The sequence below is a fragment of the Scyliorhinus torazame genome, chromosome 17, assembly GCF_047496885.1.
Source record: "Scyliorhinus torazame isolate Kashiwa2021f chromosome 17, sScyTor2.1, whole genome shotgun sequence".
Classification (NCBI taxonomy): domain Eukaryota; kingdom Metazoa; phylum Chordata; class Chondrichthyes; order Carcharhiniformes; family Scyliorhinidae; genus Scyliorhinus; species Scyliorhinus torazame.
In genome coordinates, this window is record NC_092723.1 from 95906757 (window position 1) to 95928269 (window position 21513).

Genomic DNA, 21513 nt, shown 5'->3' on the forward strand with positions numbered 1-21513 from the left:
AATACTTTAATCCCTTTCATTACATATTTATTTACACCCCTTCTACTCCTCTCTGTGTTTGTCTGTCTTTTTTAAAAAGATTTTTTATTCAAAACAAATTTGTAACATTTACAGAGAGAAAAATGGCCGTATGCAAAGAGCCTTAACATATGTGACAACGAACAGTGGGAAAGAATAAACATGTTAATAAGGGCACTTCCCCTGTCAGCTGTTTGCCCATGCCACATGTGTTCAACTAAACTAACGTGGCTCTAAACCGCCCCCCCCCCCCCCCCCCCCCCCCCCCCCCCGGAGACCTGACCTGCCAGGTCAGCCCTCCGCTTGCCCTAGCCCACCCCTCCTCTCCCTGGTGCCCCCCTGGACCTATGCGAACTATGCTGCCCCCTGCCCTTGGCGCCTGTCTGTCTCCCGCCCTCCCCCCACACATCAAGGACCCATTAACCTGATTGTATCTCATCGTGCCCTTTCAAGTCCCTTAACCAGCCCATAGCCCATCCCCCCTATCAGAGGCCCTAATCTCCTGCCAAAAGTTACCAAGTGCAGGGCCCCCTTTGCAGGCCCATCTTCCCCCCCCCCCATCCCCGTTGCAAGCTCCCCAAACACCCTAAGCAGTGCGCCCCTCCCAGCCCCCGCTCTCTGTCCTGGCTGAAAACAATCTTGGATAAAAAATTACAGTACAGGATAAATTAACAAACCGCCGCCCACACAAAAGCACTGAGAGCCCAGAGTCCTCTTAGTTCAGTCCAGCTCTTCTTTTAATAAAAGTCCACTCCTAGTCAGAGCAAGTTAGGTTAACAGACCGCCGCCACTGTACAGCACTGAAAAAACTAAGTGCCCGTTAGTTCAAGTCCAGTTTCTTATCTTTAATGAAAGTCCAAACCTGTTCTGGTGTCACGAAGTAGTAGTGGAGTTCCTCAAACGCTACCCACCAGCTTCGCAGGATACAGCATTCCAAACCTCGCCTCCTTTTTGTAGAGGGCTGCCTTTACCTTGATGAATCCTGCAAGCCTCTTGGCCAGGCCCCGTTCCCATGTCCTGGTAAATGCGCACCATCGCAGTTCTCCCATCTGCTGCTCCTCTCCGCCTTGGCCCTTTGCAGCTCACGTTTCCCTGTCAGCAAGCCGGTGAAAGCGGACCACCCAGGCCCTCGGTCGGGCTCATTCGCCCTGGGCTTCCTTGAGCCCAGGACGATGGGGCTTCTATGAGCCCCATCCAACTCCAGGGGTCGAGGGAAGGCCTCTGTCCATTCAGCGCCCCGAGAATACCTTTCACACGTATGCACCCACATCCGATCCCTCGCAGCCCTCGGGAGGCCAACGACCCTCAAATTCTGCCTCCTGGCCTCTGTTCCCCAGCTCTTCAAGCTGCCCTGCATCTCCTCTGGCTGGCGTTCAGCTCCCTCCACCTCATGTTTCCAGCTCCGTTACCGTGTCCGCCTGGCTGGAGAGCTTCACCTCGACCTCCCTGAGCACCTTCTCTTGGACCGCCTGTGTCTCGACCATTCGGGTCCATTACCACTCTCATCGGGTCCACCGTGTCCCTCGTCAGTTCAGCGAAGCAATTCCTGAAGAACTCAATCTGTGCTCCCTTAGCCAGTGAGCTCCCTGGTCCCTGCCGTCCGCCATGCTTCGCCGCCCGGCCTGGGGTCCCCACTGCTCCCGCTTCGATCCTTGCCATTCCACACTCCACTCGACCACTTCTGGTCCAGCTGTCCTTACCCGGGGGGGGGGCTCTTCCCTATCGTCTCCTCCACCGATTCAGGTTGCCCAGGTTCTGAAAAAGTCAGTTGGAAAAGGTCCGTTTGCCCATCGCAGGCGGGAGCGATCCGACCTGCGACCTGCTTCCTCGAGGGCGCTACGGGACGTACGCCACCGGTGTTTGTCTGTCTTGTGCATGTGTAAAGTGTGTCGAGTGTGGGGGCAAGATAATGGGGGATTCATAATTTGATAATAGTTAACCAGTTATATTTTCTGCATATTTCATTATAGTTCTTGTTATAAATAAAAAGTAATTGTGTTTAAAATGTATAAACCCAGTGACTTAAAACAAGTGGTAAAAACTGGGCAGCATAGACAAGTTGGAACCGAAGGGCCTGTTTCCATGCTGTGAACGTCTATGATTATGACTGTAATTATTGGGAAGCTAAGGGCCAAAGACTTCGGTTATTTTTCTAAGAATTATTGGTTAAGTTCCTACTCCGGGTCAAATAGGGGCTGGAATTGACTGTGCTGAAGCCCAGGGTGCTGTAACATGAGACACAGAAGTCTGAGCACCATCGTAACAGAACAATAATGTTCCACATAATTATAACAGTCCCCTACCCTCAGCTGCACATGATCCATTGACGTTCGTATTGTTGAACTACTTAAATGCAAATATCACATCTGTAACTTTGTCTCTGTTTGCATCCCACAGTGTGAAAAAAGGATAACTCACTGTAACAATACAAATAACATAAACATATCAGTACATTGTTAACATCTTGCTTCAAATATAGTTACTTCTGTTTAAATCAATTATAATGCAGTTTCTTTATACTTGTTGTCGATGAAGCGAACAATTAAATTTATACTGAAATAATGGTGAAACAAGGATCTTTCATCAAAAGAACACTCATCAAATTTAGGTTGCTCACATCATTGTGCTTCTTTAATTATCCGCAATCCATGCATTATAAAGGGAACGTTATACCTTACCTACCTCTTCATATGTTCTGTTCCATGCCCTTTGTGACTCAGGCCTCACTGGACAAGGTATTATGAATGAAAATGCAAATACCACAATCAGACATAAGAATAAAGCGCAGAAGAAGGCAGCAGTTCTCCAAGGGGAAAGCTGACCAAACTTTGTATGTTTCCTGATAATACTTCTTTGTTTACGCTGAAAACTTCATTTGTCTCTTGGTTTCTGCCCTCATCATTTTTCAGAGGATGGATCTCTCCCTCTAAATCTTTGTTTTCCGTCATGCTCCGAGCCTACATCACAATACAGATGCCAGTTATTGATTCAAAATATGCTTCTTCTGTCCTTGGAGCAAATCCTCTCCATTTATTCTTCCTGCAAGGTTAAAGACATAGTTTCAAATACACAGTATGTTAATATGTGGTTAACCAAATATCCAAACTGTTGAAACCGTCCCTTCTATTTCCACGTCCCTATGTTCTCCATAACAAAGAGCTTCTATTGCATATAATTACCGATCCCAAAGTAACTACAGTTAATTGAAGAGGCAGCAGAAGAAACAAAGGGAAATTATATTCAAAGCAGAAGAAAGCAGTGATCAGCGTCTTTGGTGTCACAGTTAAAGGAAATTAAACTGAATCTCGACACATTACAAAATATATTTTAGGACAAAAGTATAATTGTCGCAGTGATACTCTGCAAAAATGCTAAATAACAAAGAACAATACAGCACAGGAACAGGCCCTTCGGCCCTTCAAGCTTGTACCGGTCATGATACCACCCTTGGCCAAAGCCCTCAGCACTTCCTAGTGCCGAAAGAACAATAAATAGTCATGCTGTATGTTGTCAGACTCAACATGCCTTTTAGCATCATGGACAAACTGGCTGAATTTTTCCATGTGGCTGTACAGACCACACCTGTCCAACTGAGGAAGAGATGTTTTATCTTCTGTTGACATGTTCCCTCCTGCCACCTTTCACTTATTTCCTCTTGGATAGTTTCACCACAACCCTGTCCCCCCCTTCCCTCCATCCGTCCCTCCCCATCATTACTCAAATTCCTTTGTTGCTGCTGACTTCCCCTGGGATAAACTTACAGGTACCCTGTGTGCTTCTCCAGACAATCTCGGTGCCCATTTTACCACAAGTCTATGCTTAAATCTAGTACTTTGAGCTTCCATCTCTGCTACAGCACTGAAGGATCTCTAATCCAAGCCACGTTTGACATTGTCTGTAACTGTAATCCTCCTTCCTTGTACTTCTCCAACCTTTGACATGATCAGCCACACTGTCATCCTCCACTGCCTGAAATCCATTGTCCAGCTCAGTGGGGTACTCTCACCTTTGTAACCATAGACACAGCATCTTCAGCAGTGGCTTCTTTTCCCACTCTCGCACCATAAATGTTTGGAATTCCCATGAGGATCTATCTTTGGACCACTCCTCTTCCTTACTCACTTGTTTGTGACATCTACAGATTTATCAGGTTCTTATATGCCATTGACAACACCCAGCCTGACATTTCCACCATCTTTCTGAACCTTCCATAGCCTCTACGTCATCAGATCCTCGTCCAACATCCACTACTGGGTGTATTTCCTCCACTTAAATATTTGAAAGATTGAACCGTTGTCTGCAGCCCCTGCTACTAATGACACACTCTCATCATTGATTCCTTTTCCTTCTCGGATGGAACTAAACTGATCGCAACCTTGACATCCTAGTTAATTTACAGCTGAGTTGATGACTCCATACTCTCTCCATCACAAACACACCTTCCTTCCACCTCTGCATCAGGTGCTACCAAAACCTATATCCATGTTTTTTGTCACATCCGGACTCACTTATTTCAAAACTCCCCTGGTTCTTTATTTTCATTCACGGGATGTGGACATTACTGAAAAGGCCACCATTTGTTGCCCACACTTAATTACCTTAAACTGAGGGGCCTGCGCAAACATTTTAGACAGCAGTTAAAAGTTAACCACATTATTGTGTAGGGTCGTCATAGTGACAAAGTGGCTAGCACTGCTACCTCACAGAGCCAGGGACCCATGTTCGATTCCGGTCTTGGGTGACCATCGTGTGGAGGTTGGACGTTTTCTCGGTCTCTGCGTAGGTTTCCTGCGGGTGCTGCAGTTTCCTCCCACAGCCCAAAGATGTGCAGGTTGGGTGGATTGGCCATGCTAAATTGCACCTTAGTGTCCAAAGATGGTGGGGGAGTGGGGAGTAAGGTATTTTTTCAGAGGGTTGGTGCAGACTTGATGGGTGGGTCTCCTTGTGCACTATAGGGATTCTAATGATTACTGTGGTCTAGAGTCACGTGTAGGCCAGACCAGGTAGGGACAACAGATTTCTTTCCCTGAAGGACATTAGTGAAGCAGATGGACAACTATTTAGGATAATTGACATGGTCACCCTTACTGAAACTAGCTTTATATTCCAGATTTATTAATTGGATTTAAATTCCACCCGCTGCCTTGGTGGGATTTGAACCCATGTCCCCAGAACATGAGCCTGGCCTCTGGATTACTAGCCCAGTGACATTACATCTACATCACCATCTCCCCACTCTTGATAAATTCTTGTCATCCACCCTTGATAAACTTCAACCATTCTAAATTTTATCGTCCATATACTATCCCACATGAATTCTCATTCACCTGAAAAGCCCTTTGCTCACAGACTTATATTGGCTTCCATACCACAATGCTTCAAATTATAAATGTTCACCTTTATGCTCAAATCCCTTCAAGGCCTCGCTGTTCTTATCTCTCCACCCATCTCCAGTCCTACATTCAATAAGACCCACTTCCCCATTTTATCTATACTATCTTTACCCAGAGGTGCATTCCAGGTATTAATCATATTGTATGAATTAGTACTGACATGAATCCATTTGTATTCACAAACCTTCACTGCAATACTGTTCCACGCCACTTCTGATCTTGTCTGAACAGAGAAAAAAATCCCCAAGAAACCATTTCTTTCCAAGTTTGGGGTCAACACTTTTGTTCATTATTCTGTCCCCCAACACTAGGATTAGCCTCTCTACACTGTTTTCTGACACAGAAGGGTCTGGTAATCATCAATATGGCAGTGGCATTTAAAGCATCTCACTCAGAATTCCAAGGTAACATCAGTATATCCTTCTATTACGTTTGGCCAACCTAGAAGCAAGAGGTAATGAGGAACAGAAAGAGTGAGCATGGAAATTGTCTGGATTTGCCTGTGAATTACTGGCAGATTTGGGGCATGAGACACAACAAACTAGGCAATAATGCCTAAAACCTCAAAAATACCTGCCATTTTTTAATCTGTCTAAAGGTCTATCATGACCTCACTCCAACATACTAAAAGGTGAGAACAATTGTCCTCTTCAACTATTTTTCCCAACTTCTGCCCTGAACTAGTGATGGTAGGTGCATTGGGAAGCTGTCTCTGTGTTGGGTACCTACTCACCAGGTACGGACCAGAAAGGTTTCACTTGCCATTTCTGAACACAGGTATGTCAAGCATCATTTCCCCCCACCACCACCCGAGGCTACTGAGATCTGAAGTATTCCAGGCACATCTAGTAGCCTTTGACACATCTGTCAGACTAGCTGCCCATACATCAAGGGGATCTCTGGTATTACAAGTCCAGAAGACTTTTCTCCTCTGTGCTATAGGAACAGGAGTTGATACAATAAACCAGAATAGATTTGGACGAGGGTGTGTGATGTAGAAAGAGGCACAATTTCATGAGGCAGCCTCTCTCTCGCTTTTGCTGCACAACAGAAATATATTTCATCTTCCTGAACCGGTGTGAGCATTTACATTTAATTTGATTGATTTTATTGTCACATGTACGGAAGTACAGTGAAAAGTATTTTCTGTGGCCAAGGAAACACACACACATTACATACACAGTAAACAAAAATAATAATCGACAAATAGTGATTGGTTACAGTCATTTAACCGGAGGGAACAACAAAATCAGCACTTTTTTCTTATTCCTGGTGGCATAATTCATCTCCTGACAGTCTCAGAAATAAACAATGACAGTGTCAGCAAAAAACAAAATATCCAGGACAACGAGCCAGTGGGCCTCCACCTGGAAACACACTGTAAACAAGGCGGTACAAAATAAACAACTACTTTGAACAACAGCCACTGGGGTTCATTATAAATAAACACGGGGAAGGGAGTTTCTTACAGTTAAGCGGCCGCTCTGAACCCATCCACACAGATAGAGACACAACCGCCTCAGCCGGAGGGACAGCCGCCCTGCGCCCGGTCATGTCCATCTCACTGCACTGCGCTTGTGTGCCGAGTCCTGCGATGCGCTCTGGGTAGTGTAGTCCACTCCGCCACCCGGCTGCTGGTTAACCGTTGGGGCCGGGACGTTAGCTCCCGGCGGGCCCCGCGCCACGCGCTGAGCGCTCTGGGTAGTGTAGTCCACTCTGCCACTCGACGCCGCGTTAACCGTTGGGGCCGGGACTCCAGTTCCCGGCGGGCCCCACGCTGGCGGGTTGTGGGTGCCGGAAGTTTGGTACGTTACTGAGGGAGAGCGCCCAGTTATAGGCCTCAGGGTTCGGCTGAAGTGTTTTCCGTGATTTACCCACATAACATATCGTTTTAAAGTAATCACAAAACATAAACTGAGATCGTAAGAGACAATAATAAACAAAATAAAACACAATGTCGGCTCAGGCTCAAATGAGAGCGATGTTGGACCAGCTCATGGGCACCTCCAGGGACGGTAAGTGCGTCTCTACTTTGATGTTTCCGGCGCTGCCGCTTTCTTGTCTCCTTCTCCCGGAGTGGATTCTCGTTTTAAAATCGGTCTGGTTAACAAAAGCCACCCGCTAAGACGAGAGAAAAGAAAATGCAACAGTACTCAAGGTGTGGCACACACTGAAGGGAGGGAGGCTAACCGCCAGGCCAGGCCACATGGAGGATTGTAGGCTGCAAACTCTATCCCATCCCGTCCCCCTTCACTCACACTGGGTCCACTCTGCTGGAGAATCACCCATCAGCTTCGGGCGCACGATTCGACCCTCCGTGTCGGACACAAAACAGACTCACTCACGCTCAAAGTTGCTGTTCCACCCACATGCTGCTGAAAGAGGGAAAGTTCACTGACACACAAGCAGCTCTTAGTTTTGTTTCCAAGAAACCGTTCTTGGTTGTAATTGGGGTGGACCTGCTGTTGGGGAAACGATCCCTCCAAAATCTACCGTTGGAGGTATGAGTACAAATGAATCCTATTCTGCCTAACACGATGTTTGAATTTTGTGACTTGTACTTCACCTTTTTACATCAGTTGAAGGGAAACTCAAATCCAGTTGAATGCCAAACATTTCAAATAGATTGCAAAAAATTGGTGCATCAAAATAGAGACACATTTGTATGTTGTGATGTCCATATGTTTGGGAGATGCTGTATCCTGCAGGTCTGCAATATTTGATTCCTAGCCATTGACATGCATAAAATCGAGAGATGGTGAAGTAATGTATTCACTCGAGAGTACTGCTAGATTTTGAGATGGAAAAGAGATTCTATGAAAGCAGTTCCCGTTGGATGTTATTGGCACAACACTGCAGTGTATGCTTCAGTGTCATAGGCATTCATGTTTACTTTGAAAACTTTGTATTCCGAGATCTTTGAGCGACCGTGCTCACATTCATCTACATCTCAAAAAAATGGATTATGTACTTTTTATGTAAGTTGCAAAGTTTGCCAAATATATTCCTTGTGAAATGTGGGAAAGTTTATTTGTGTAACTTTTCCTATCTTGCAGCCCATACTTGTTTGTGTTACATAAGCAAAACAAAAAAGAAAATTAGATGAACCCTTTGGATCTTGAAGCAATACAATAGATATATATAGTGAATGGTTTGTATACAACACTCTCTCTGAGAGGAAGGAGTTATTCCAATATTCCTTAACAAATGTAACATCGGTAACATTTTTTGTTTTAAGAGAGTAATCTTTGAAGGTTGCATATTTGTTGCAACTTTGGTGGCTCAAAAATGTGATTTTTTCTTGATCGTGTGTGTCCTTTAAAGTTAAAAGTGGACACTACAAATATTTTTGTCTGGAGCAACTCCTTTAAAAAAAATTGTTGTCTTTCTGTCCCCTTGATATCAGCAGACCTATTTTAGCACAATTTTCTCAGTGATGGCACGCTTGGGTACTGTTGATTTATTTTCACTACATTGCATTACATGTATCAGATGTTTTGTCTGATGGAAAATATTGAGCTTTGTTTTTTTAAAGAAAACTTTGAATATCTGATTATATTTGACGATTAATTTTAGAGTTTAGAACTTTTAAAAGAACAAGGTTCATTCAACGATTTATATATTGGGCAGGGAAGTGGTCAATTTTAAACCTCAGGGTTGTAAACGAGAAGGCAGTTCCTTTTGAAAGTTTGTTTAAATGGAAGTTTTTAAAATGCGCTTCCTGTGTTCTCTTACCTGTAAGGAGAAGGGAATGCTGTAATGTCAAATGCTTGTTTTTTTTATCCTGTTTCCTGCTCTAAACTGAAAAGACACTAGCTGTTACCTGTATGTTCCTTTTTAGGTTTTTGATTTTGTGCAAATTTATGGTTTGCACCTAACTTCGATTTTCTTGCAGGAAACTCAGTTTATGTTTTATTTAGTTGCATTTGAAATTTGCTTCCCATATCTCTATTCATACAAACTGAACAATTGTGGCCCCTTGTTTTATTTATAAAGGTTCAATGTATCTTTGCCTGCCTACATCAATCTGCAAGGGAGTTGCAGAAAAGCCTCATGTTCATCGAGCCGTGAGTCATGAATAATTTTTAAAGCTGTTATGAATATCAAAAAAGTGTTTGCTTTTCAGAAGTAATTAATATAAACAGCATAGACTAAATATAAACTGCATACAGTGGGGAACACTACAGTAGTATTGGGATACTTGCAAGTCTGAAGGAATGATATTTTAATATTACACATTTATCATATACACAAAATGGCATTAAATTGTCACAACAGTTACATTTTACCTTTATTCTTTGTATCATTCCTGTAACTACCTTACTACAGGTGTAGCCCAGAAAACCTTCCCTTTTTAATTTTTTTCCAGCAAGTAAGAATCTCTGCAGATGAGGCGCAAAGGTTGAAGATGCTGAGTGGTACCTTATGGATGCTCACAGTGTGTATAAAAATCCTAACCTGAGTTCTTTTTCTGAAAGTGTTGGACGTTCCAATGTGGTGTCAATAAAACAAACCGCCCATCGTTCAATTTGAGTGCTTATTACCTTTTGTAGGCATGATTTTGCAATTTAAAAAAAAAAGTGCCATTATGGCATTTTCTATTGTCTGATCAAAGTACAACATTGCCGAGGCCCAAGATTTAAGAAGAATGCATTCGCAAGGTGTTGCTTAATGAATTCTGTGTACTTTGTGTGAAGACTGTTCCTATTCTGCAGTAAAGATGAAGAGGTAGTCACGTTATTAAGAACAAGAAGGCATTAGTACAGTAAGTTGGCTGTAAAGCAGCCTGGTGATAAGTCCATTTATTCAAAAATATCTCTGTTCAATTTTGAGCTCATCAACTTTGAACTGCCTTCTTTCAGGAGATGCAACACGACAACGTGTGAAATTCTCAGATGATAGAGTTTGCAAGAGTCACCTTCTTGGTTGCTGTCCTCATGACATTCTTTCTGGAACGGTATGTAGTCCTTTAATGCCTTTTTACTGTTTTGGGAGAATGTAAAGAAGAATAGTTAATGCAAAATTTTGATACGCAACTTTTATTAAATCTAGTACTTCTGGCTCATGGATTCCTTCCTCTCCAAGCTTTTTGAATGGAGGGTTTATACTTTAGATTTCTAATGTCGGGGAAGGGGAATTCTACATCAGAGATCATTTGTCTCCAAGGTCAGCAGAGAGTACTGGAACCTCACCACTGGTCCTGAAATCTGGACCATCACTTTTTAACTATTTAGATGATGTTCTATCCAACTTGTGTCTCAAGAAAAATAAGCCGGCACACTTGGAGTAGTTGAAGCAAACATTTGTTAGTTCAGTCAAGCTGAAATATTTAGAGTGAAACTCCAATTAAATGCTTAATGGCCCAAATTATCCGTGGAGCAGCAATGATGAGTGGTTTGCTGCTGTGCTCGAAGATTCCTCCAACTTGACCTGCTGCGCATTTCTTCTGGGATCTTCTGATTTTGGCTGTCCAAGAAATGCATAGCATATTGTCCCTCAGGGAACTCCATCAGAGTAGAGTTGCAGACTTTCGCAGAGAGGTCTGGGAAGCAGGGGAAGTTGGAACTTTATGGGCAATTCTCATGTAGGTCCACATGTTAGGAAGTCTGCAGGATCCCAGAGCACATCTTCACTGGTATCTCTGGCAATCCAGAGACTAAGATTTGGCCCAATGATTTTAGCCGGAGTTTGTATCCAACTGTATGCCAATATTGTTGGAATTTGTACCCTAATAACCTAAATAGAAGCAGGAGTAGGCCATTTGGTCCTTTCAGCCTGATTGCCGTTCAAGAAGATCATGATTGATCTACCTCACTTTCACCTTTCCATACTTTCCCCACATTCCTTAATTTCTCAAAAGCCTATCGATCTCTGAATTAAATATGCTCAATGATTGAACACTTGTAGCTCTCTAGGATAGATTCCAAAATACATCATGACCTTTGAAGAAATTTCTCTTTGCCTTTCTCCCTTCTACCGAAACGTCATGTTCTGCATCCCTTACCCAGGGTAAACATTTTCTCTGCATCATATATTCCAATTGGATCATTTCACATTCTGCTAAACTCCCAAGTAATTATTTAGGCTGAGTCCACACAATTGCTCTTCACAGGACAGTTCCTGTGGTTAGAACTGTTGCTTTGCAGCGCCAGGGACCCGGTTCGATTCCCGGTCATTGTCTGTGTGGAGTCTGCACGTTCTGCCCGTGTCTGCATGGGTTTCCTCCGGTGCTCCAGTTTCCTCCCACAAGTCCAGAAAGACGTGGTTGTTGGGTGAATTGAACATTCTGAATTCTCTCTGTGTACCCGAACAGGTGCCACTGTGTGGTATGGGGATTTTCGCAGTAACATAGAACATACAGTGCAGAAGGTCATCGAGTCTGCACCGACCCACTTAAGCTCTCACTTCCACCCTATCCCCGTAACCCACTAAAGGCAATTTATCATGGCCAATCCACCTAACCTGCAAGTCTTTGGACTGTGGGAAGAAACCGGAGCACCCGGAGGAAACCCATGCAGACACGGGGAGAACGTGCAGACTCCGCACAGACTGACCCAGCGGGGAATTGAACCTGGGACCCTGGAGCTGTGAAGCCGCAGTGCTATCCACTTGTGCTACCCAACATCATTGCAGTGTTAATGTAAGCCTACTTGTGACACTAATAAAGATTATTATTATAAAATTCTGCCATCCCATTCTAGTGGCACTTTGTTGGCCTCTTTCTATGGCAAATATATCTTTCATTAGATAAGGAGACCAAAGCTACACACACTACTCCAGATGTGGCCCCACCAATGCCCTGTATAATTATAGTAAAACTTACTCATTTACTTCAGTGTGTTTGTAACAAAACCTACTTGCTGTATCTACATGTTAACATTCTCATTCATATGCAAGGATATCCAGATTCCTGTGAAGGCAAATATTTCTCAGTCTCTCAAGTTCAAATATTTCTGCCTTTTTATTTTTTCTACCAAAGTGGATAACTTTATGTTCTTGCCCACTCACTCAACCTATCTTGTACCTCTCTTGGGCTTGGGTCAGACATGCGCCCTGTGTCTGCATGGTTTCCTCCAGGTGCCCTGTTTTCCTCCCACAGTCCAAAGATGTGCCATTGCACATCTGGTGGATAGGCCATGCTAAATTACCCTTAAGTGGGGTACTGGATTACGGGGATAGGGTGGAGGTGTTGGCTTAGGTGGAATGCTCTTACCAAGAGCCAGTGCAGACTCGATGGGCCGAATGGTCTCCTACTGCACTGTTCATTCCATGATTCTATAGCCTGTTTGCATTCTTCTCACCACTTACTTTCCCACTTAACTTTGTGTTGTCAGTAAACCTTCATACATAACACTCAAAGTCCTGATCTAAGTCATTAATATGGATTGTAAATTACTGATGCTAAGGATGTGATTGTTGCAGTACAAGAGCAGGCCAGAGCTGGGAATTCTGAGGCGTGTAACTTGCCTCCTCATTTCTCAAAGCCTGTCCACCATCTACAAGGCACAAGTCAGGAGTGTAATGGAATACTCTCCAGTTGCCTGGGTGAATGCAACTCCAACAACACTCAAGAAACTCAACACCATTCAGGACAAAGCAACCTGATTGATTGGCACCTCACCCACTATCTTAAATATTCACTCCCTCTATCACAGGCAAGCAGTGGCAGCATTGTGTACCATTTATAAGATTATCATAAAATTTACAGTGCAGAAGGAGGCCATTCGGCCCATCGAGTCTGCACCGGCTCTTGGAAAGCGCACCCTACCCAAGGTCAACACCGCCACCCTATCCCCGTAACCCAGTAACCCCACGCAACACTAAAGGCAATTTTGGACACTAAGGGCAATTTATCATGGCCAATCCACCTAACCTGCACATCTTTGGACTGTGGGAGGAAACCGGAGCACCCGGAGGAAACCCACGCACACACTGGGAGGATGTGCAGACTCCGCACAGACAGTGGCCCAAGCCGGAATCGAACCTTGGACCCTGGAGCTGTGAAGCAATTGTGCTATCCACAAAGCTACCGTGCTGCCCAAAGATGCACTGTCATACCTCACCAAGAACCTTCCAAAGCAACTTTGACCACCTACAAGAACAAGGGTGGCAGATTCCTGAAAACTTGATCGCCTCCAAATCTCACACCTTGGAGCTATTTTGCCGTCCCTCGGTTGTCGCTGGATCAAAATCCTGGAACTCCCTCACAGCAATGTGGGTGTACCCATACGACATGGACTGCAGCAGTTTAAGGCAGCAGCTCCTCACAGCCACCACCATCTCGAGGACAGTTAAGAAGGGACTGTAAATGCTGACCTTGACAGTAATATCATGTCCCAAGACTGAATTTGAAAATACTTAATTATAGCCTGGTAACCCAAAAATGTCTCAATTCGGCCCTACTCTTTCAGTCCATTTATCAATCTTCAATCCATGCCAATGTATTACTCCCAAATCCCTTTTCTAATTTTGAATAATAATCTCTGTGGCACTTTATCAAATGCTTTTTGAAAATATAAATACACGACAATTACTGGTTCTTCCTTAACTATCCGACTAATTACATCCTTAAAATAATTAACAGATTTGTCAAAAATTAATTCCCTTTAATAAATGTGGGTTGAGTGCTCAATCGCACAATAATTTTCCCTAATAGATTCTGCCTACTTTTTGCCTGCTACTGATAAGCTAATTGACCTATAGTTCCCCATTTTTCCGAATCTTTTCTTAAACGTAAGGGCTATGTTTGTTCTTGCAACCCTGGAAAGCTATTCTAAAATATAAGGATTGCTAGAAGATCAAAACTGATGCATTCACTGCTCTGTAGCCACCTCTTCAAGACAATCAGATGCAGCTCATCAAGCCCAGGGGATTTGTTGTCCCTTTGTCATTCTCGTTTGAGCTATCCCTAGTATTTCCCAAATATTTTGTGTCTTATACTGATGTGGTGTATATGGATTTCAGTAAAGCGTTTGATAAGGTTCCCCACGGTAGCCTATTGCAGAAAATATGGAGGCTGGGGATTGAGGGTGATTTAGAGATGTGGATCAGAAATTGGCTAGCTGAAAGAAGACAGAGGGTGGTGGTTGATGGGAAATGTTCAGAATGGAGTTCAGTTACCAGTGGCGTAGCACAAGGATCTGTTCTGGGGCCGTTGCTGTTTGTCATTTTTATCAGTGACCTAGAGGAGGGCTCAGAAGGGTGGGTGAGTAAATTTGCAGACGACACTAAAGTCGGTGGTGTTGTCGACAGTGTGGAAGGATGTAGCAGGTTACAGAGGGACATAGATAAGCTGCAGAGCTGGGCTGGGAGGTGGCAAATGGAGTTTAATGTAGAGAAGTGTGAGGTGATTCACTTTGGAAGGAATAACAGGAATGCGGAATATTTGGCTAATGGTAAAGTTCTTGGAAGTGTGGATGAGCAGAGGGATCTAGGTGTCCATATACATAGATCCCTGAAAGTTGCCACCCAGGTTGATAGGGTTGTGAAGAAGGCCTATGGAGTGTTGGCCTTTATTGGTAGAGGGATTGAGTTCCGGAGTCATGAGGTCATGTTGCAGCTGTACAAAACTCTGGTACGGCCGCATTTGGAGTATTGCGTACGGTTCTGGTCACCGCATTATAGGAAGGACGTGGAGGCTTTGGAGCGGGTGCAGAGGAGATTTACCAGGATGTTGCCTGGTATGGAGGGAAAATCTTATGAGGAAAGGCTGATGGACTTGAGGTTGTTTTCGTTGGAGAGAAGAAGGTTAAGAGGAGACTTAATAGAGGCATACAAAATGATCAGGGGGTTAGATAGGGTGGACAGTGAGAGCCTTCTCCCGCGGATGGAAATGGCTGGCACGAGGGGACATAGCTTTAAACTGAGGGGTAATAGATATAGGACAGAGGTCAGAGGTAGGTTCTTTACGCAAAGAGTGGTGAGGCTGTGGAATGCCCTACCGGCAACAGTAATGAACTCGCCAACATTGAGGGCATTTAAAAGTTTATTGGATAAGCATATGGATGATAATGGCATAGTGTAGGTTAGATGGCTTTTGTTTCGGTGCAACATCGTGGGCCGAAGGGCCTGTACTGCGCTGTATCGTTCTATGTTCTATACCTTGAAGATGGAAATAAAATATTTATTGCACATATCTGGCATTTCCTTATTTCCTATTGTAATTTTGTCTGTCCATGCCCCTCGTAATGCTGCATTGCAATCACAATATATGGCAAGTTATTTGATGGATAAAAACAATTTTTCTTTGAACTCCGAATTGGAAAATTATCAACTAGGAGTAAAATTGTGCTAGCCCTATTTGACTCCAGGTTGAGTCTTCAAGCCCGGAGTTCAGAGAAAAATTGTTTTTATCCATCAAATAACTTCTCTAACACATTAGCTGTCTCCACTCGTGCCTCAATCCATCCATTGCCATGCTTTTGTTACCTGCAGACTCAGTTCTCGACACTTTCCTCCTTGACCTCCCATCTTCCACAAACATGGGGGTGAAAGTTTATTGAAATCGGGAGGAGTGTACCTTACAACCGCACATTCAGATTAACCATGATCTTGTTGAATGGCAGAGCAAGCTTGAGGGGCCAAATGGCCTACTCCTAATTTGGAAGTTTGGATTGAGCCAATGAAAATAGCCTGTAGCGGAATTTGCATGGAAACCATTTATCGCATATGGTTTTTGACCAAAATTGACACTCACTCCACAAGCACCTCAAATTTAAAATTCACACTAGTGATCAAATCCATCCACCTTGACCTGCACTGTCTTGGAACCCTTTCCCTCAAAAGCTGTTGAGGCTAGGTCAACTGAAAATTTAAATACTGCCAATGAAAGATTTGTTGGCAAAGATATAAAGGATTATGGATCCAAGGCATGCAGATGGTAGTATGGTACAGACCAACCATTATCTAATTGAATGGTGGTACAAGCTTGAGGGGTCGGATGATGTTTTCTTGTTTCTATAAATAAATAACCTTTATTGTCACAAGTAAGCTTACATTAACACTGCAATGAAGTTACTGTGAAAAGCCCCTAGTCGCCGGCACCTGTTCGGGTACACAGAGGGAGAATTCAGAATTCTCAGCTGGTACGGGAATTGAACCCACACTGCTGACCTTGTTCTGCATCACAAACCAGCTGTCTAGCCCACTGAGCTAAACCAGCCCTAACTCTATGTTCTAACTCTGTGCCTCTTCAATCTCCACCATCCTTTGATAGCTCTGTTTCACCAACTCTGACTTTATGCATTGCCACTTGTTTTGCCTCATTATTGGTGGTTGTGTCTTCAGCTGCCTTATTCCCTCCATAATTCCCTCCATAACAATCTCCCTTTTTCTCTCTTAATTCCCACTGATTCTTTCTCTTCTCCAGACCAGGTCAGGATGGCAGAATTCCTACCCTGAAGGCCATTAGCGAACGTGATGGGTTTTAATGACAGCTAACAATGGTTTCATGGTCATCATTAGACTTTTAAATGAATTTAAATTTCACCATCTGCCATGGCTAGATTTGAACCCGGTCCCCAGAGTATTACGCTGGGTCTCTAGATTACTAGTTCAGTGACGATACTGCTGCGCCACAGGCTCCCTCTCTCGGGGCCCTGTCTCTCACTGCCCCTATCATTAATATCTCCTCCTTTGGTGTGGTGTTCCTGTGAAATACCTCAAATTATTTTAGGTTACTTACAATGCTATATAAATGCACATTGTTGTTATTCAACATTGCATTCTTAAGTGGACAAATTTGTTTTCTTTGAATAAATAAAATTTGAATTCTTCTTTATGACTTGATAATTTACCTGACTGCTGGACTATAGGTATTCATTTTTAAGTTCACAAACAAATTTACACCAATCTATGTCATGTTGAACTTTTTATTGTGAATGACTAAGCTATAAAAATGAAAACTAAGAGCCTAACATAGAATTAGTATTTTGGTATTTGTAAAGATTTATCAAGATGCTGACGGTTGGAGCTTTTTTGCCGTCTTGATGGCTAATGAGCAGTCATCTTCTATAATTAGTCAGGAAATAACATTGTTTGACTTTGTTAAATAGTGGTACTGTAATAGCCAGTTGCTGTAAGAACTGCACCAAGTGTGAGCAAAATATGTACGTTGTGCTTATGCACATAAGTCATTGAATTATGAGCAAGTGGTTACATTTAAAAATTCTTTGTTTAACCAGCGCATGGATTTGGGAGAATGCACAAAGATTCACGACCTCGCATTGAGAGCCGATTATGAAATTGCTGCAAAGGAAAGAGATTTATTCTTTGAGCTGGATGTAAGTTACAAAAATTTCAGTATGAATTAATTTGGTCTTTTTCTGATCACTCATCGAAAATATATATTGTTCTTGTAGCCTGTGGCCAAAGGTAATATCGGTGCAAAATGGAGAAGTGTGTTGGAATTTCAAAGTTAGAGTGCAAGAATTTGAAAAAAAGCTTGTAAGAGGTGGTGAAATTAGCAGAGGGTGGTTCCTTTAGCTCTAACACTGAATATTCATGTCGTAATTGGGCAACTCTACCTTCACTGACCCTTCACTTTGGCTGGTTTTTATAACTAACATAACATAGAACATTACAGCGCAGTACAGGCCCTTCGGCCCTCGATGTTGCGCCGACCTGTGAAACCCATCTACACTATTCCCTTATCGTCCATATGTCTATCCAATGACCATTTGAATGCCCTTAGTGTTGGCGAGTCCACTACTGTTGCAAGCAGGGCATTCCACGCCATTACTACTCTCTGAGTAAAGAACCTACCTCTGACATCTGTCCTATATCTATCTCCCCTCAATTTATGTCCCCTCGTGCTAGACATCACCATCCGAGGAAAAAGGCTCTCACTGTCCACCCTATCCAATCCTCTGATCATCTTGTATGGCTCAATTAAGTCACCTCTTAACCTTCTTTTCTCTAACGAAAACAGCCTCAAGTCCCTCAGCCTTTCCTCATAAGATCTTCCCTCCATACCAGGCAACATTCTGGTAAATCTCCTCTGCACTCTTTCCAATACTTCCACATCCTTCCTATAATGCGGCGACCAGAATTGCACGCAATACTCCAAATGCGGCCGCACCAGAGTGTTGGATAGCTGCAACATGACCTCATGGCTTCGAAACTCAATCCCTCTACCAATAAAAGCTAACACACCGTACGGCTTCTTAACAACCCTCTCAACCTGGGTGGCAACTTTCAGGGATCTATGTACATGGACACCGAGATCTCTCTGCTCATTCACACTGCCAAGAATCTTACCATTAGCCCAGTACTCAGTCTTCCTGTTATTCCTTCCAAAATGAATCACCTCACATTTGTCTGCATTAATCTCCATTTGCCACCTCTCAGCCCAGCGCTGCAGCTTATCTATGTCCCTCTGTAACTTGTAACATCCTTCCACACTGTCCACAACGCCACCGACTTTAGTGTCATCTGCAAATTTACTCACCCATCCTTCTGCGCCCTCCTCCAGGTCATTTATAAAAATGACAAACAGCAGTGGCCCCAAAACAGATCCTTGTGGTACACCACTGGTAACTGGACTCCAGTCTGAACATTTCCCATCAACCACCACCCTTTGTCTTCTTCCAGCTAGCCAATTTCTGATCCAAACTGCTAAATCACCCTGAATCCCATGCCTCCGTATTTTCCGCAGTAGCCTACCGTGGGGAACCTTATCAAACACTTTACTGAAATCCATATACACCACATCAACTGCTTTACCCTCATCCACCTGTTTGGTCACCTTCTCAAAGAACTCAATAAGGTTTGTGAGGCACGACCTACCCTTCACAAAACCGTGTTGACTATCTCTAATCAAATTATTCCTTTCCAGATGATTATACATCCTATCTCTTATAAACCTTTCCAATATTTTGCCCACAACAGAAGTAAGGCTCACTGGTCTATAGTTACTGGGGTTGTCTCTACTCCCCTTCTTGAACAAGGGGACAACATTTGCTATCCTCCAGTCTTCTGGCACTATTCCTGTGGACAAAGATGACTTAAAGATCAAAGCCAAATGCTCAGCAATCTCCTCCCTAGCTTCCCAGAGAATCCTAGGATAAATCCCATCCGGCCCAGGGGACTTATCTATTTTCACTCTTTCTAGAATTGCTAACACCTCCTCCTTATGAACCTGAAGCCCTTCTAGCCTAGTAGCCTGAATCTCAGTATTCTCCTCGACAACATTGCATTTTTCCTGTGTGAATACTGACGAAAAATATTTATTTAGCACCTCTCCTATCTCCTCGGACTCCAAGCACAACTTCCCACTACTGTCCTTGACTGGCCCTACTCTTACCCTAGTCATTTGTTTCTTCCTGACATATCTATAGAAAGCTTTAGGGTTATCCTTGATCCTACCTGTCAAAGACTTCTCATGTTCCCTCCTGGCTCTTCTTAGCTCTCTCTTTAGGTCCTTCCTAAAGGAAGGAATACATAAGGAATTCTTCATTTGTTGGTTTGTTCTCTGCCTGAAGACAGTTCCTTGGTTCATTATCTGCTGGTGTTTCATCCTGAGTTCTTTTTTTCTACGCTGTTTATTTTTTCAGCATAGGTTTACTATTGCCTTTAACTCTCCGAGTCAGGGTAAGAAGACTGTTACCAGGCTCACCTCAGCAGGAACAAGAATCAAACCTGTGTTGTTGGAGTTATTTTAAACCCCACACTAGCCATCTAGCCCCCTGAGCTAGCCCCATTATGCTCTATATATGTTATATATATATTTAAGAACTCATTAAAGGAATATAGGCATTGCAGGTTAGGCCAGCATATATTGCCCATCCCTCATTGCCCTTGAGAAGATGGTGGTTGCAGTCCCTAAGGTGTAGGTGCACCCACAGCACTGTTTGGGAGGGAGTTCCATGATTTTGACCCAGCGACAGTGAAGGAATGGCCGATACATTTCCAAGCCAGGATGGTGGGTGGCTTGGAGGGGAACCTCCAGCTGGTGCTATTCCCAGATATCTGCTGCTATATCATAGAATTTACAGTGCAGAAGGACGCCATTCGGCCCATCGAGTCTGCACCGGATCTTGGAAAGAGCACTCTACCCAAGGTCCACACCTTGCTCTTGTCCTAGATGGTAGTAGGTTTGGAAAGTACTATAAAACCATAAGACATAGGAGCAGAATTAGGCCACTAGGCCCCTCGAGTCTGCTCCACCATTCAATCATGGCTGATATTTTCTCATCCCCATTCTCCCAAATTCTCCCAATAACCATTAAACATTTTGTTAACTCTATCTTTAATATGTTTTATTACAACATATGATAGTTTAGTTGCTATGAACTAGTGATACAGAGGGGCTGGTTTAATAGCCAGGAGATGTACATTCAAATCCCATCACAACTGTTTGTGAATTTGATTTCAGTTAAGTAAGTAAATCTGAAATAAATAGCTAGTATCGCTAATGACGACCATGACGCTGTCAGTTTTTCTTTAACAACACTACTGGTGAACTAATGATTTTATGGGAGAAAGCCTGCTGCCCGTGCAGTCTGCCTGACTGTCGATCATCAGCAATGTGCTTAACTGTTTTCTGCCCTTTCAAATGGCCGCTCGGTTGTATCAAACTGCTACAGAAAAGTTACAGTCAGAGTAAAAGCTACTTGATTGCTCAGTTGCACACACAAAAATAAATTACTTGTGTCTGGCAGGTGGAATGTTGAAATTCAACACAGGAAAGTGAGATGATATATTTTGGTGGGGAGAGTGGGGAAAGAATACAAACTGAATGGGTGCAGGAACAGGGAGATCTGGAGATTTTTGTGCACAAGCAGGACAGGTTAATAAAAACAGCTGATAAATCATGTGTAATTTTGAGCTTTATAAATAAAGGCATAGAGTACAAAGCCAGGAAGTGATGCTAAAATATATAGAACACTATTCTGGCCCCAGTCAATTTCACCCAATTCTGACCAATGCACTGTAGAAGCATGAGAAGGCTTTGCAATGAGTACAGAACAGATTTACTAGAATGGTTCTGGTGTGATAGGACCATACACAATGCGAATGATACAAACCTTGGAAGTATTGTAAACTGTGTGGAGGGCAGTGTAGTACTTCAAAAGGACAAGTTAGTGGAGTGGGCAGATAGGTG

General features: G+C 43.4%; 2 protein-coding genes across 3 annotated transcripts in view; one reads left to right on the forward strand and one right to left on the reverse strand.

The window, feature by feature from the left end:
* The window catches only part of fam234a (family with sequence similarity 234 member A), a 60749-nt gene extending 53722 nt beyond the window's left edge, over positions 1-7027 (reverse strand). Inside the window, 4 exon segments of the mRNA XM_072480765.1 lie at positions 2322-2435; positions 2697-2885; positions 2888-3057; positions 6881-7027. Of these exon segments, the coding sequence (XP_072336866.1) occupies positions 2322-2435; positions 2697-2885; positions 2888-2966 (382 nt within the window). The 5' untranslated portion in view covers positions 2967-3057; positions 6881-7027.
* A 165-nt stretch (positions 7028-7192) lies between these two features.
* luc7l (LUC7-like (S. cerevisiae)) overlaps positions 7193-21513 on the forward strand; it is a 96822-nt gene continuing 82501 nt past the window's right edge. The window contains exons 1-4 of one of the 2 annotated variants that reach the window (XM_072480767.1): positions 7346-7426; positions 9408-9478; positions 10274-10368; positions 17594-17692. In XM_072480767.1, the coding sequence (XP_072336868.1) occupies positions 17597-17692 (96 nt within the window). In that variant the 5' untranslated portion in view covers positions 7346-7426; positions 9408-9478; positions 10274-10368; positions 17594-17596. Of the gene's footprint in view, positions 7427-9407; positions 9479-10273; positions 10369-17593; positions 17693-21513 lie in introns of both variants that reach the window. The other variant, XM_072480766.1, reaches the window with a different exon arrangement.